The 14,120-nt window shown below is 42.5% G+C and overlaps 1 protein-coding gene across 1 annotated transcript in view; it reads left to right on the top strand.

Moving 5' to 3' along the window:
* Nucleotides 1-433: 433 nt before the first annotated feature.
* LOC306770393 (uncharacterized protein) overlaps nt 434-14,120 on the top strand; it is a gene marked incomplete at both ends in the record, with an annotated part of 27,779 nt that continues 14,092 nt past the window's right edge. The window contains 4 exons of the mRNA XM_079259253.1: nt 434-487; nt 2,126-2,254; nt 3,628-3,634; nt 13,540-13,821. Of these exons, the coding sequence (XP_079115379.1) occupies nt 434-487; nt 2,126-2,254; nt 3,628-3,634; nt 13,540-13,821 (472 nt within the window). The remainder of the gene's footprint in view (nt 488-2,125; nt 2,255-3,627; nt 3,635-13,539; nt 13,822-14,120) is intronic.

Raw genomic sequence — 14,120 nt, 5'->3', positions numbered from 1 at the left:
GCCAAGACTCGATACGGGAAATCCAGAGAGTGGATGTCCAGATCCAACAGCTGGAAAGACGCAGTGAGCAGCATGCCACGAGTCAGACTGAGCTTCATCATGATCATCATCATACCAAATGAGGAGCGCGTACACGCCTCATCACGTATTCGCCTTCTGGTTGGAGCAGGTCGGCGCTGGAGCTCATCGACAGCATCTGAAAGTAGAGGTTGAGGCGGGACACGGCGGTTTCAGGGCGAAGGTTTCAACGTGGCGCCTGGAACAAAAGCAGACAGAAAATCAGACCAAATAAACGTAAATCTGCTGGAAATTGTCTCAAACATCAAAGTTACCTTCAGAACAATCCGCTCCATGCTGAGGATCTCGTCTTCGTAGAACGTCCCTGCAGCCACGCACGCCATTGGCCAGAGCTTCCTACGGAGACGCAGCAAGGATGGCAAGGTTTCACGTTGCTGAGAGAAGGGTTCCCAACCCACTTTATGCCCTGGTAAAATGTTTGTTCCTGTAAACCAGGAAGTCCAGACCTGGAGAGCTCCCATCCTGCGTCTCTTCTGCAGCAGATAGACGTCTCGTTAGCAGCCTCTGCAGAGCTGGACCACTTGCAGGGAATTCAGCCTTCTGGTCCGGGTGTGTTGTTAGAAACTGGAGGAGAGTAGCTTTCCGGGACTGGACCTGGAGACCCCAGCTGAAACCAGGACTCGGCAAACCGACCCAGCGTGAACCACGTCCAAGGAAAAATCTGTCGCTGTGAAGGGACAGAAACTCACCCCAGTGAGGAAGAGGAGAAGGCCGAACCGACGAGTCTGTGGACCAGACAGATGCAGTACTGGACTCGTCGCAGGCGGTCTTGTTGGGGGTCTCCATGAGGACATGTGGATCCAGGACTCCCAGTTCCAGGTGGTCCTGAAAGGAGAATAAAATCAGCCGGTTTGTTTTCCTGTTTTTTCTTCCTATTTTCTGTCAGATTCATTCTTCACCTTCTCAGCTGCAGTGTGACGAGACGCTGCTTCTGTCTGCTGCTTTGCTGGAAAACAAAGACAAGCTGCTTATCATCTAAAATTCATGTCAAATTAATGTTCATCTCTTACTTTTGTCTCTGCCTTTCTGTCTGGGTGCATGTTCCGTCTTCTGAGGACGATCTCAGCGAAGACGTCTCATTAAGGTCAGTATAAACTGAATAAAACATTCATACGATGACATCTGACAAATCGTCCTGACCTTCCTCTCATCATGCTGGTGGCTGTTTTATCTGCAACCGAGGGTACATCCCAGTTAAACATGAAACCAGTAATCAGACGCTGGCAACCAGCTGCCACTGGTTTCAGATGAATATGATCACTAAACAACTTTTTGGTACGAGACTTGAAGATAAAGTGCTAAACCTGCATCCCTGATCATAGTTAATGATAATTTATTATAAATGATGATCACCACAAGGTGTTAGAAGCGATGGAAGAGGAGCTTCTCCTCCAGCTGCGATGTGAAGAGGACATTCGGCTCCTTGTAGCAGCCATTAGAGAAGTGAACATCTGCAGCATGTTTCTCAGCTCCTGCTGCAGTTTGATCATTTTATCTGATAAAAACTGTCAGAAAAGGCTTAAACGATCATAGAGTGGAAAACTTCCCAAAACATGTCAAGCTGGCTCTAGTCATTTACTTTCAAACACTCTCCACTGCAACCCAAACAACTTTCTGTTGGATAATGTTCCTAAAAACAACAAATCAGATAAAGTTTACAAACTTAAACACAAACAAGCTGAAGTTGAATGTTTAAACGCATCAACACGCAGAAGTTCAGACTTAAACTCAACATTTAGCTCACTTTCTGTATTGATCCGTGGATAAATGATGATCATCTTCTTTCTCATTGAAGTTGGCGCTCGCGCTAACAAACGTGCGCGTAGCCACACTGCGCATGTGTACTGCCCGGTAATGCCGCGTTAATTTAAAAACAGCTACTAGCGGGTTTAAGCTAGCAGCTAAAGGAAAGAAAGAAAGCGAAGTCATCTTACTTATATTAAACATTTCTATTTCAACACTTTTATGAGTTTACTTTATCTAAAGGCCGTTTTAAAAACTTAATTTAAAGTTTTAAACTTTTCTTTCTGTCTTTTTCTGTTTTTAGCCCATGGGAGGGGAGCCAATGGGAGGGGCTAGATATCAAGGCAGCCAATGGGAGGGGCTAGATATCAAGACAGCCAATGGGAGGGGCTACATATCAAGGGAGCCAATGGGCGAAGGCTACGCATTGAGCGCATGCAGCTGAATAGGATGTAAACAAAACTTTTTTCTTTTTTTTTTAAAAATGTAAACAAAACGGTTTTCTTTTTTGTTAAACTTCATCTTCGCTGTGCGTTATAGTAGCTTCAGTTATAAACGGTGGAACAAACGAGAAAAAACAGAGGCCTGATAAATAAACTAGGAAAAACTATGAATGTGACCAGACTTAAATTTTACAAGCAAATAATAATAATAAAAACGTATCATCATCATTATTAATTTTTATCAAATAAGTAATAATAAATGTAAAACAACTGGTTTGGTCCCTCTGATACAGTGTGATGTGATGTATTCAGGACAGAAGTTCTGGACACTATGTATAAACCTTTTTTTTTTTTTTTTTTTTTTTTAATCTTTGGTGGAATCTGTTGATGCCAAATGTTAAGATCAATGACTGGGAAAAGGTAAAAAATAGGGAACTGGGATTCTCAGTTCTGGTCCTTGAGGGCCTTCAGGTTTTTGACGTTTCCCTGCTGCAACACATTGAATTGCTTTTGAAAGGTGCAGCATGCAACAAAATCAGGAGTCAAGGACAGAAACACGTAATGTCTCATTTAAAACCATGTTTCTATTGAAATCTAATAATTTTACTAAAATAATTTATTTTGTTTTCTTGGAATGATCCGTTTATATGTACTTTACGTCTATATTTGTGTCACCAGGTTTACTACAGTGTCTTGAATGGACAAACAACTGTGTGTGAAGTGAGATCCTTTTAGCTTTAACACTGCAGTGTATCTTTATCTGTTCCTCGTTTTGGCCACTGTACATTCACAACTGTGCTTGGGATTCCAAGTCATTGTTATACCCATCTGTACCACTAGATGTCAGTAATTTTTACACACTGCACCTTTAAGTGTTTGTTCAGCTGATTTAGTTCAGTTCAGTTTCAAGTTTATCTCTTTCACTAAACATCTTCAGCATAAGGCAGTGAAACACTTTTCCCGGTTTCATCAGAACTCAGCTTAAACCCAAATTAGCTAAAACGAATTCATCCGCAGTTAAAAATGTTTTATAAAAACAGTACTGACGTTGAGAGATTCTTTTAGAAAGAAAAGAAAAAAATGCATCGGATAGTTTGTCCTTCATTCCCTCGTGTTAACTAAGAGACCTGAGCGCAGCTTGGGAAATAAATTTTCCTAGTATCAAAACGTTTCATGCAGCCTAGATGTCCTGACCTGGAAGCTCTGACGTCTCCTACCAGAAGGAAGAAGCATGACAACATCTCAGAAATGATCCTCCTGCTCTTCATGGGACCCAGTGACTGCAGGTGGGAACTAAACCACTCAGTCTCTCTGGAGGGGTGAAGCGACCTCAGAAAACATCAATCTCTCTCTCCTGCTTCAGACGGCAGGTGAGTTAAATTCAGACATTAATTCACTTGAAATTTAAACATAGCAGTAATTTTCATATCAGGTTTATAAAAGTTGTATCTTTTGTTTAGAATAAAATACTTACAAAGTTAATATTTAAAACGGGCATATTTAGTCGCTGAAAGCCTGAAGTTTATGTTCTCTACCTTCTGTTTTATTTGCTTTTTATTTTCTTACTTCAGCACATGTTCTCACTTCCTGTTTAAATGCAACAAATAAGATTTTCTTTGGTGCAACGTCACAAAGACCATGTGATGAAACAGACGTGGTGCAGGCAGACTCCTCTGATTCCAGGCTGATGTTTAAGCACGTCTGAAGTTCAGCTTTGAGCGGAGAAACTGTCAAGATGAAGCTGCAGAAATGCTTTTTCATTCTCCAGCTGTGCTGCTTTTTTCAAGGTAATGTTCTCCATGTATATCAGCTTCATTTTTATTTATAAGAGTTTCACAAAATAATGTTGATTATTCTGCAATCTACATTGTTTTAATCACCTTTCTGCAGCCGTATAGTAGATTTCTTTTATGTGTATCCATTGTGCTGTTTTTATGTCTTAATGCCTGAAGTTATTTACATTTATATAAAAACACAATTTTGAAAAATGTGGAAAAAAACTATTAAATGTTAAATGAAAACAACAGTTAATGGATCAAAAGAAATGATGAGTGGAAAAAAAAGAAAAAGAAACACAGACCTGCACCTTTCATCACTTTCCTCGTCCCACTTTCACCCTGACTTACAAATTCTTTTGGCTAACTTATGTTTATACCTTGTTGTTTTGTTGTTGTTTACTTCATTTTATTTCACTCCAATATATTTTTCACTTTATTCTAATTTTATTATTTATGCCGTTTATTCTATAACTCTCTTCATGCTGCCTAATCCTAAATTTCTCTGTCTATCCATCCACCCACCCATCCACCCACCCATCCATCCATCCATCCATCCACCCACCCATCCACCCACCCATCCATCCACCCACCCATCCATCCATCCACCCATCCATCCACCCACCCATCCATCCATCCATCCATCCATCCATCCATCCATCCATCCATCCATCCATCCACCCATCCATCCATCCATCCATCCATCCATCCATCCATCCATCCACCCACCCATCCATCCACCCACCCATCCATCCATCCATCCATCCACCCATCCATCCATCCATCCATCCATCCATCCATCCACCCACCCATCCATCCATCCATCCATCCATCCATCCATCCATCCATCCACCCATCCATCCATCCATCCATCCGGGTATAAATAAATTAGATATAAAACGGCAGAAAAGCAACAACAGGCATCAAAAGGTTTAAAAAATGTAAATATTTATTAATTTTTGTCCTAAAACTTCTGCACATCACCTGAGTAACGATGAACATTTTCCCTTTTTCTTCTGGAGGTACATCGTTAGAAAAAACCTTTTCTCTGTGAAAATCATGATTTTTATTCATTTAAAAACATTGTTTAAATTCTCATTTACAATCTTTTCTTTAGTTTCTGTCCAGTTTTACAGACAATCCTAAAGCTGGTTATTATAAGCTGCTTATTATAGGCACACGGCGGTGAAGGAACGACATCCAGCACTGTGTGAACATCTTAACATAAAACTTAAGTTTCATATAATTATTCTATTAAACTGGATTTCTCATCATTTTAAGGATTTTTACAGCAACACTGAAAAAAATAGTAAAAAAAAAAAACAACAAAACAACAAATTAACAGCCGATTACCAGTTCAGAAGCGTCGCATTGTCACCCAGAAAAAAAGCCTTCAGACAGAATCAGGTTACAATTACAAGTGTAAGAATTCATCAATCTACATCAATATCATCATCATGTGGTCAACGAGCCGATGATATTCATCCAAAATGCAAACATTGATCAAAATCAATACAATAACATTTATGATTAACATTTCTTAAATGCACTTTTATATTGAAGATGGCAGGAGCTCCTCTGGCATGTCGTCTTCTATTTGTTACTATTCTGGATTCATTATGGGAACTTTTTAAAAAACTAAATTAATTCACTGAAACACCCGAATTAAGAAATAAAATTTTTATAATATTTTAGCTGCTTTTTGGGATTTAATCAGCAATCATTCCGTTTCTATCCATTAAACTGATATTATATTGTGACCAAACTGGTAATTTACACCCATAGTTATCATAGTTTTATTATAAAAACATGAAACGTTTGAGATTTTCTGGTGAAAACGTGGAAGAGAAACTGTATCAGTGATAATTAAACGTCTTAAAGTAGATCAGACTAACTTAATCCTAATTTAGCAAATTCGGATTAAAATAAAACAATAAAGATAATTAAGTTGTACTCCCCAGGAGGTGAAAGTGTGATAAAGCCGACAGGAAGGCGTGTTTGTGTCGGAGTGTGTTTCACATTCTGAGACGTTCAGCATCACTTCATGGGAAAACTGCTGAATGCGATCTGGTTCTTGTCTTTTGACCCTTATGGGACACCAGAAAGCGTTTTTACGTCCCACATGTATGTAAACATTCTTAATTTGACATTTTGTTAAAGGGACAAAAAAGGTCTAATATAAAAACCTGGACTTTGTTTCATGGGGTTTTGACCCCTACATGTCCTGCTCTGCCGTGAGGTGGAGGGGACTCAACCTGCCTCAGCGTCTCTGCTGATTGGTTGGGAAAGTAAAAACTTTGACCGTTTCACAGTCCTGATATTATTATTATTATTCCATTAAATTACAGAAAAATGCAGGAAAACACGTTTCTTTGGCCTTTTTCACAGAATCTTTTTTAATCCTGGTCCGTTTGATGAGAAGTTGCTTCGTTCGGAGAAATGTGAACAAATTCTGATTCATTTCAAACCGACCAAAAACAGGAAGTGGACTAAAAATGAGCAACGTGGGTTCAGTGCAAGGCATTGTGGGTAAAAGCAACCAAAACATACAAAACGTGTTGGATAATAGATGGACCACCAGGATCTGATCCACCAGACCACCAGGATCTGATCCACCAGACCAGCAGGATCTGATCCACCTAGACCACCAGGATCTGATCCACCCAGACCGCCACGATCTGATCCACCTAGACCACCAGGATCTGATCCACCCAGACCGCCACGATCTGATCCACCTAGACCACCAGGATCTGATCCACCAGACCACCAGGATCTGATCCACCTAGACCACCAGGATCTGATCCACCAGACCACCAGGATCTGATCCACCTAGACCACCAGGATCTGAGCCACCAGACCACCAGGATCTGATCCACCTAGACCACCAGGATCTGAGCCACCAGACCAGCAGGATCTGATCCACCCAGACCGCCACGATCTGATCCACCTAGACCACCAGGATCTGATCCACCTAGACCACCAGGATCTGAGCCACCAGACCACCAGGATCTGATCCACCTAGACCACCAGGATCTGATCCACCTAGACCACCAGGATCTGAGCCACCAGACCACCAGGATCTGATCCACCTAGACCACCAGGATCTGAGCCACCAGACCAGCAGGATCTGATCCACCCAGACCTCCACGATCTGATCCACCTAGACCACCAGGATCTGATCCACCTAGACCACCAGGATCTGATCCACCTAGACCACCAGGATCTGAGCCACCAGACCACCAGGATCTGATCCACCTAGACCACCAGGATCTGAGCCACCAGACCACCAGGATCTGAGCCACCAGACCACCAGGATCTGATCCACCTAGACCACCAGGATCTGATCCACCAGACCACCAGGATCTGATCCACCAGACCACCAGGATCTGATCCACCTAGACCACCAGGATCTGAGCCACCAGACCACCAGGATCTGAGCCACCAGACCACCAGGATCTGATCCACCTAGACCACCAGGATCTGAGCCACCAGACCACCAGGATCTGATCCACCTAGACCACCAGGATCTGAGCCACCAGACCACCAGGATCTGATCCACCTAGACCACCAGGATCTGAGCCACCAGACCAGCAGGATCTGATCCACCCAGACCGCCACGATCTGATCCACCTAGACCACCAGGATCTGATCCACCTAGACCACCAGGATCTGATCCACCTAGACCACCAGGATCTGAGCCACCAGACCACCAGGATCTGATCCACCTAGACCACCAGGATCTGAGCCACCAGACCACCAGGATCTGAGCCACCAGACCACCAGGATCTGATCCACCTAGACCACCAGGATCTGATCCACCTAGACCACCAGGATCTGATCCACCAGACCACCAGGATCTGATCCACCTAGACCACCAGGATCTGAGCCACCAGACCACCAGGATCTGAGCCACCAGACCACCAGGATCTGAGCCACCTAGACCACCAGGATCTGAGCCACCAGACCAGCAGGATCTGATCCACCCAGACCGCCACGATCTGATCCACCTAGACCACCAGGATCTGATCCACCCAGACCGCCACGATCTGATCCACCTAGACCGCCACGATCTGATCCACCCAGACCGCCACGATCTGATCCACCCAGACCACCAGGATCTGAGCCACCAGACCAGCAGGATCTGATCCACCCAGACCGCCACGATCTGATCCACCTAGACCACCAGGATCTGATCCACCTAGACCACCAGGATCTGATCCACCTAGACCACCAGGATCTGATCCACCAGACCACCAGGATCTGATCCACCTAGACCACCAGGATCTGAGCCACCAGACCACCAGGATCTGATCCACCTAGACCACCAGGATCTGAGCCACCAGACCACCAGGATCTGAGCCACCAGACCACCAGGACCCGAGTCTCCAGTCGGACTGAGTTCTGCGGACTGTCCTGACGTGAACACACCTGTAGTGTGAACATTAAAGGGTTAATTCTCCCAGCGATGCGTAGAGCCTTTCTAAGTTTAATGTTGGTTTTCATCAGACAACGAGACCATACACACACGCACACACACACACACACACACACACACACACACACACACACACACACACACACACACACACACACACACACACACACACACACACACGTGCAGGCTGTAACGTCCCTTGTTGCTCATATCTGTCCCACATTCCTGTGTGAACAACAAACTAAAACATTATTTAATCTGCATTACAGCTCTATGTTTCCTACTCTAGACCACAGGTGTCAAACTGCAGTCCTGGATCACCGGTATCCTGCAGGTTTCTGTTGTCTGCATGCTCCAACACACCAGCTGGATCCATTTGATTTGAATCAGCTGCGTTGGTGGAGGAAAACAACACAAACCTGCCGGATACCGACCCTCCAGGACTGGAGTTTGACACTCATGCTCTGGACTGTGTTTCTTCAGAAATGAGTTTAACGTGTTGAGACACGTGTTTGATCCCCTGAGTGTTCCACTTCATTTACATACCTCAACCAAAGCCTACTCGCTTGGTCAGACTTCCACTCTTCAGAAGTCCTGTGGTAGATGTTTGATGTGGTGATTTGGTGTGTCGGCTTATGGTGAGAATAAAAAGTGTTTTTTTATTTCAGCTTTTCAGAGGTCATCCTCTCAGACAAACTCAACTGCTCTGACAGCAGAAGGAAACGACACGAAGTCACAAGAGCAGCTCATGGGTGAGTAAAAACTTCACCTACAGTTTCACGTCGTCCTACTTGCCCACCCTTAATATGCAGAAGCGGTCCCATTTCTTCTCCTCTCTGAGTAGCAGCTCTCTGCACGAGCTGCAGGCTTCTTGTCACAGGATGTGGGGGTGATTCTGCAGGTGCAACTCAAACTGAATGCAAAACCCGCATTGCATCTCCAGACTCTGCTTTGCTCTACAAACAGTTTCTTGCAGCTTGTGTCTCACTGAGATCTCACTAAACACCAGCAAACATGTGCTGCATGTTTATCCCAGAAACAAATTCATTCTTCTCTTCTAGCTGCAAGAACACTGAAAGTTCAGGATTTTCAATGTTTCAAAAACCTTTCATGGAATCTTAATTTGATTTTTCCTTCAACATGTTTTTCAAACATTAGTTCTGAGTCCTTCCCCAGACCCAGCTATGTGGTCTGGTTTTTAGCTTTATAACGTGAAACTGTAGCGACCTTTAATCGTTTCCATTTGGCTCCAGAGACCATCAACTCAGTTTTGTGAAGGTTTATTCACATCCAAGTCATGAGTCTCCTCGATTCATTTACTAGCAGCCCGTACAGTGTGTCGATTTCCTGGTGACATTGTCATATAAACCTGCATGTCATCTGCGTAGCTATGGTAACTAAGTTGTTGTTTATGACTTGTGCCAAGCATGTAGATGTTAAATCAGTCGTCTCTTTGTTGCCTGCAACTGGCACAAAACATATCTGCTCTTCTAAAAAATAGTAATATAAAAGTGTGCTCCTGGAAAACCAGTTTTGACCTGTTTACTTTCAGATTGAACGATTGGTGGTGGGACAGAATAACGATTCAAACATGTTTTCATCAAAGCAAAAAGAAACAAGCAGCAATTTAAAAATGATTTTTAAATGCCATGTTATTGCTTTGTTGTTGTTTATTTATTTTACTGATCAGTTTGCATTATTTAAAAAGCCTTAAAGAGAAACTCACATTTAACTTATACTTAAAAAAATGTAACTACATTCTACTTTCTCACTTAGCTGTGATGATTTCATGTATTTTTTCAGGAATAAAATTGATACTATTAGAGATCAAATTCACAATACTCTTCCTTCTACCTATAATGTTGAGCCTGTTGTGGTCTCCGAAGCATCCTTAGAACCAGGATCTGACTTGTGTCTAAATAATTTCTGTCCTGTCCAACCCTCTGAATTAACTAAAATAATAGCTTCATCTAAACCATCCACCTGTATCTTAGACCCTCTCCCAACGAGCCTCTTTAAGGACATTTTCCCTTTAATTAATACATCACTACTAAATCTTATCAATATGTCTTTAGTGACAGGATATGTACCACAATCATTTAAAACTGCTGTAATCAAGCCTTTACTTAAAAAGCAATCTCTGGATCCAGAGGTGATAGCAAATTATAGACCTATATCTAACCTCCCGTTTATGTCCAAAATTCTGGAGAAAATAGTTTCCGCTCAGCTACATGCCCACCTGAGCAGAAATAATTTATGCGAGGAGTTTCAGTCAGGATTTAGAGCTCATCATAGTACTGAGACAGCATTGGTGAAAGTTACTAATGACCTTCTTATGGCCTCAGACAAAGGACTTGTGTCCGTACGTATCTTGCTTGATCTTAGTGCTGCATTTGATACAGTCGATCATAACATTCTGTTACAGAGACTAGAACAGGTGGTTGGAATTACAGGTACAGCGTTAAGCTGGTTTAAATCATATTTATCTGATAGACTTCAGTTCGTTCATGTAAATGACAAGTCCTCCTCCCAAACTACAGTAAGTCATGGAGTTCCTCAAGGTTCTGTACTTGGACCAATACTCTTCACGCTATATATGCTCCCTTTAGGCAAAATTATTAGACAGCATGGAATAAACTTTCATTGTTATGCAGATGATACTCAACTATACTTATCCTTTAAATATATTAAGCAGGTTACTAAAACAGCCTTCTTTCATTTACGTAATATAGCCAAAATTAGGGACATTCTGTCTCGGAGTGATGCAGAAAAACTGGTTCACGCTTTTGTTACTTCGAGACTAGATTACTGTAACTCTCTATTACTGGGCTGTCCTAAATATGCCCTGAAAACCCTTCAGCTGATCCAGAATTCTGCAGCCAGAGTCCTGACCAGAACCAGCATGAGAGATCATATTTCTCCAGTTTTAGCCACTGTTCATTGGCTGCCTGTTGAATCTAGAATAGAATTTAATATCCTTCTCCTTACATATAAAGCCCTCCACAACCAGGCACCACTATATATCAAAGACCTCATTGTTCCTTATATACCAAGCAGAGTACTTCGTTCGCAGACTGCAGGCTTACTTGTGGTTCCTAGAGTCTCAAAGAGCCGAGCAGGAGGCAGAGCCTTTGGTTATCAGGCCCCTCTCTTATGGAATAAGCTCCCAGTTAGTGTTAGGGAAGCAGACACCCTCCCCACCTTTAAGACTAGGCTGAAGACTTATCTTTTTGATAAGTCCTATAGCTAGGGATGGTTAGCATCCCTTAGTTATGCTGCTATAGGTTTAGACTGCTGAGGGACATTTCCTGATACACTGAGCTTCTTTCTTTTTCTCTTTATCTCTCTCTTTTATCCACCCCCCATAACAGTGTTGCATCATTAACATGTATGTCTCCTGTCTCAGCAGGTCTCCCTGGCCGGGAGTAGCAGTTCCTGTTGTCTGTTGTCTTTCTGTCCTCTTCCCCCCACACAGCAGAGGCAGATGGCTGCCTGTCCTGAGCCGGGTTCTGCCGGAGGTTTCCTTCCTGTTAAAAGGGAGTTTTTTCCTTCCCACTGTCGCCAGTGTGCTTGCTCAGGATGGGAGATTGAGTTGGACTCAACTCAATCTGTTGGTTTCCTTATATAGGCTATTATGAATTGGCCTTCATTATGTTTTCCCCTCTGTCTGTAAAGCGTCTTGAGATGGCATTGCCGTGATTTGACGCTATATAAATAAAGTTGAATTGAATTCCTTCATATTTATTTTCCTCCTGCAGCAGAGCTCATATGTAAGACATTTACAACATAAGTGGTTAGACTGAACTGGTTGAGATGGATGGATGGATGGATGGATGGATATTTAGATAGATGGATGGATGATAAATAATTGGATGGATGGATGGATGGATGGATAATTAGGTGGATGGATAATTAGGTGGATGGATAGATGAATGGATGGATGAATGAATAATTGGATGGATGGTTGGATGAATGGTTGGATAATTAGGTGGATGGATGAATAATTAGATGAACGCATGGATGGATGGATAAATAATTGGATGGATGGATGGATGGATGGATGAATAACTGGATGGATGGATGGATAATTAGATGGATGGATGGATTGATGGATGAATAATTGGATGGATGGATGGATGGATGGATGATTAGGTGGATGCATGAATTGATGGATGGATGGATAATTAGGTGGATGGATGGATAGATGAATGAATGGATGGATGAATAATTGGATGGATGGTTGGATGAATGGTTAGATAATTAGGTGGATGGATGAATAATTAGATGAATGAATGGATGGATGGATGGATAAATAATTGGATGGATGGATGGATGAATGAATAACTGGATGGATTGATGGATGAATAATTGGATGGATGTATGGATACTTAGATAGATGGATGGATAATTGGATGGATGGATGGATGGATACTTAGATGGATGGATGGATAATTGGATGGATGGATGGATGGATACTTAGATGGATGGATAATTGGATGGATGGATAATTAGATGGATGGATGGATTGATGGATGAATAATTAGATGGATGGATGAATGGATGGATGAATAATTTGATGGATGGATGGATCCATGGATGGATGGATGGATAATTAGGTGGATGGATGGATGAATGGATGAATAATCGGGTGGATGGATTGATGGATAAATAATCAGATGGATGGATGGATGGATGAATAATTAGGTGGATGGATGGATTTAAATAGCAGACATTTGCCTTTTAAACTTATTGAAGATGTCATGTTTCATGGTTAAATCCCAGTTTTCAGGCTTTAATGAGGTTTAGATATAAAAGAGGACGCATGTTCTCAGAGCTAAATAGGATTTTCTTTTATTCAGTTATGGAAGAATACAACATCATTTTAAAAATCTTTGTTTCTCCATTTTAGCTCTTTAGTACTAATCCAACGCACATCTTAGTCTTACTCAGAGGATTTTATGTAATCAGGTGTAAAATCTGTAGCACAGAAACTTCCAGTAACACCCGGATCTGGAAACAGAATGAGACGTGATGCAACTTTCAGTATTCCCACTTCTTCCCTCAGGCGGTCTACATGTTCACCATCTTGCTGCTAAATGCCTCTGGACTCTCAGGATGTCTGGAAACAGGAGCGATGACGTGGTGGCGCTCCCCTCAGACTCCGTAGACGAGTTGGCTCAACAGATCTGCCAGGATCTGGACTGTGGCAGCGTTTATCATGTGAACAAAACCAGCTCTTCTCCCAACGCCAGCTGCTTTCACCACTGCATCTACCACGACCAGCGTCTGCAGAAATGCTCCGAGACTGGAGGAAGTAACTGCTCTGTGATCCACAACGTCGTTTGTGGTAAGACTATTCTGTAAAGTCTAGACTTTCTGCAACGTGATGGATGACAGAATGTATGGTAAACCATGTGTGCAGGGAGTCGGGTGAAAACAGATTATCTAGAGACACTGGAAGCTTTTGCTTATATGGTTGTATATATGGTGTTATATGATGTATGTTTTGCAAGATTGCAGTTTTGAACAGACCCACATCAAAGCCAGGTCTGGTCCAGATCTGGTGTGAAGCAGCACCGCTGGCCAACAGAGGAAATATCAGCCAGATGTGCCCCAGGTCTGGCTATGATGGAGAGGTTAATACAA

Source organism: Telmatherina bonti (assembly GCF_933228915.1).
Source record: "Telmatherina bonti genome assembly, chromosome: 19".
Taxonomy (NCBI): Eukaryota; Metazoa; Chordata; class Actinopteri; order Atheriniformes; family Telmatherinidae; genus Telmatherina; species Telmatherina bonti.
Note: the sequence above shows the minus strand (reverse complement) of the source record. Positions and strands in the feature narration are given on the sequence as shown.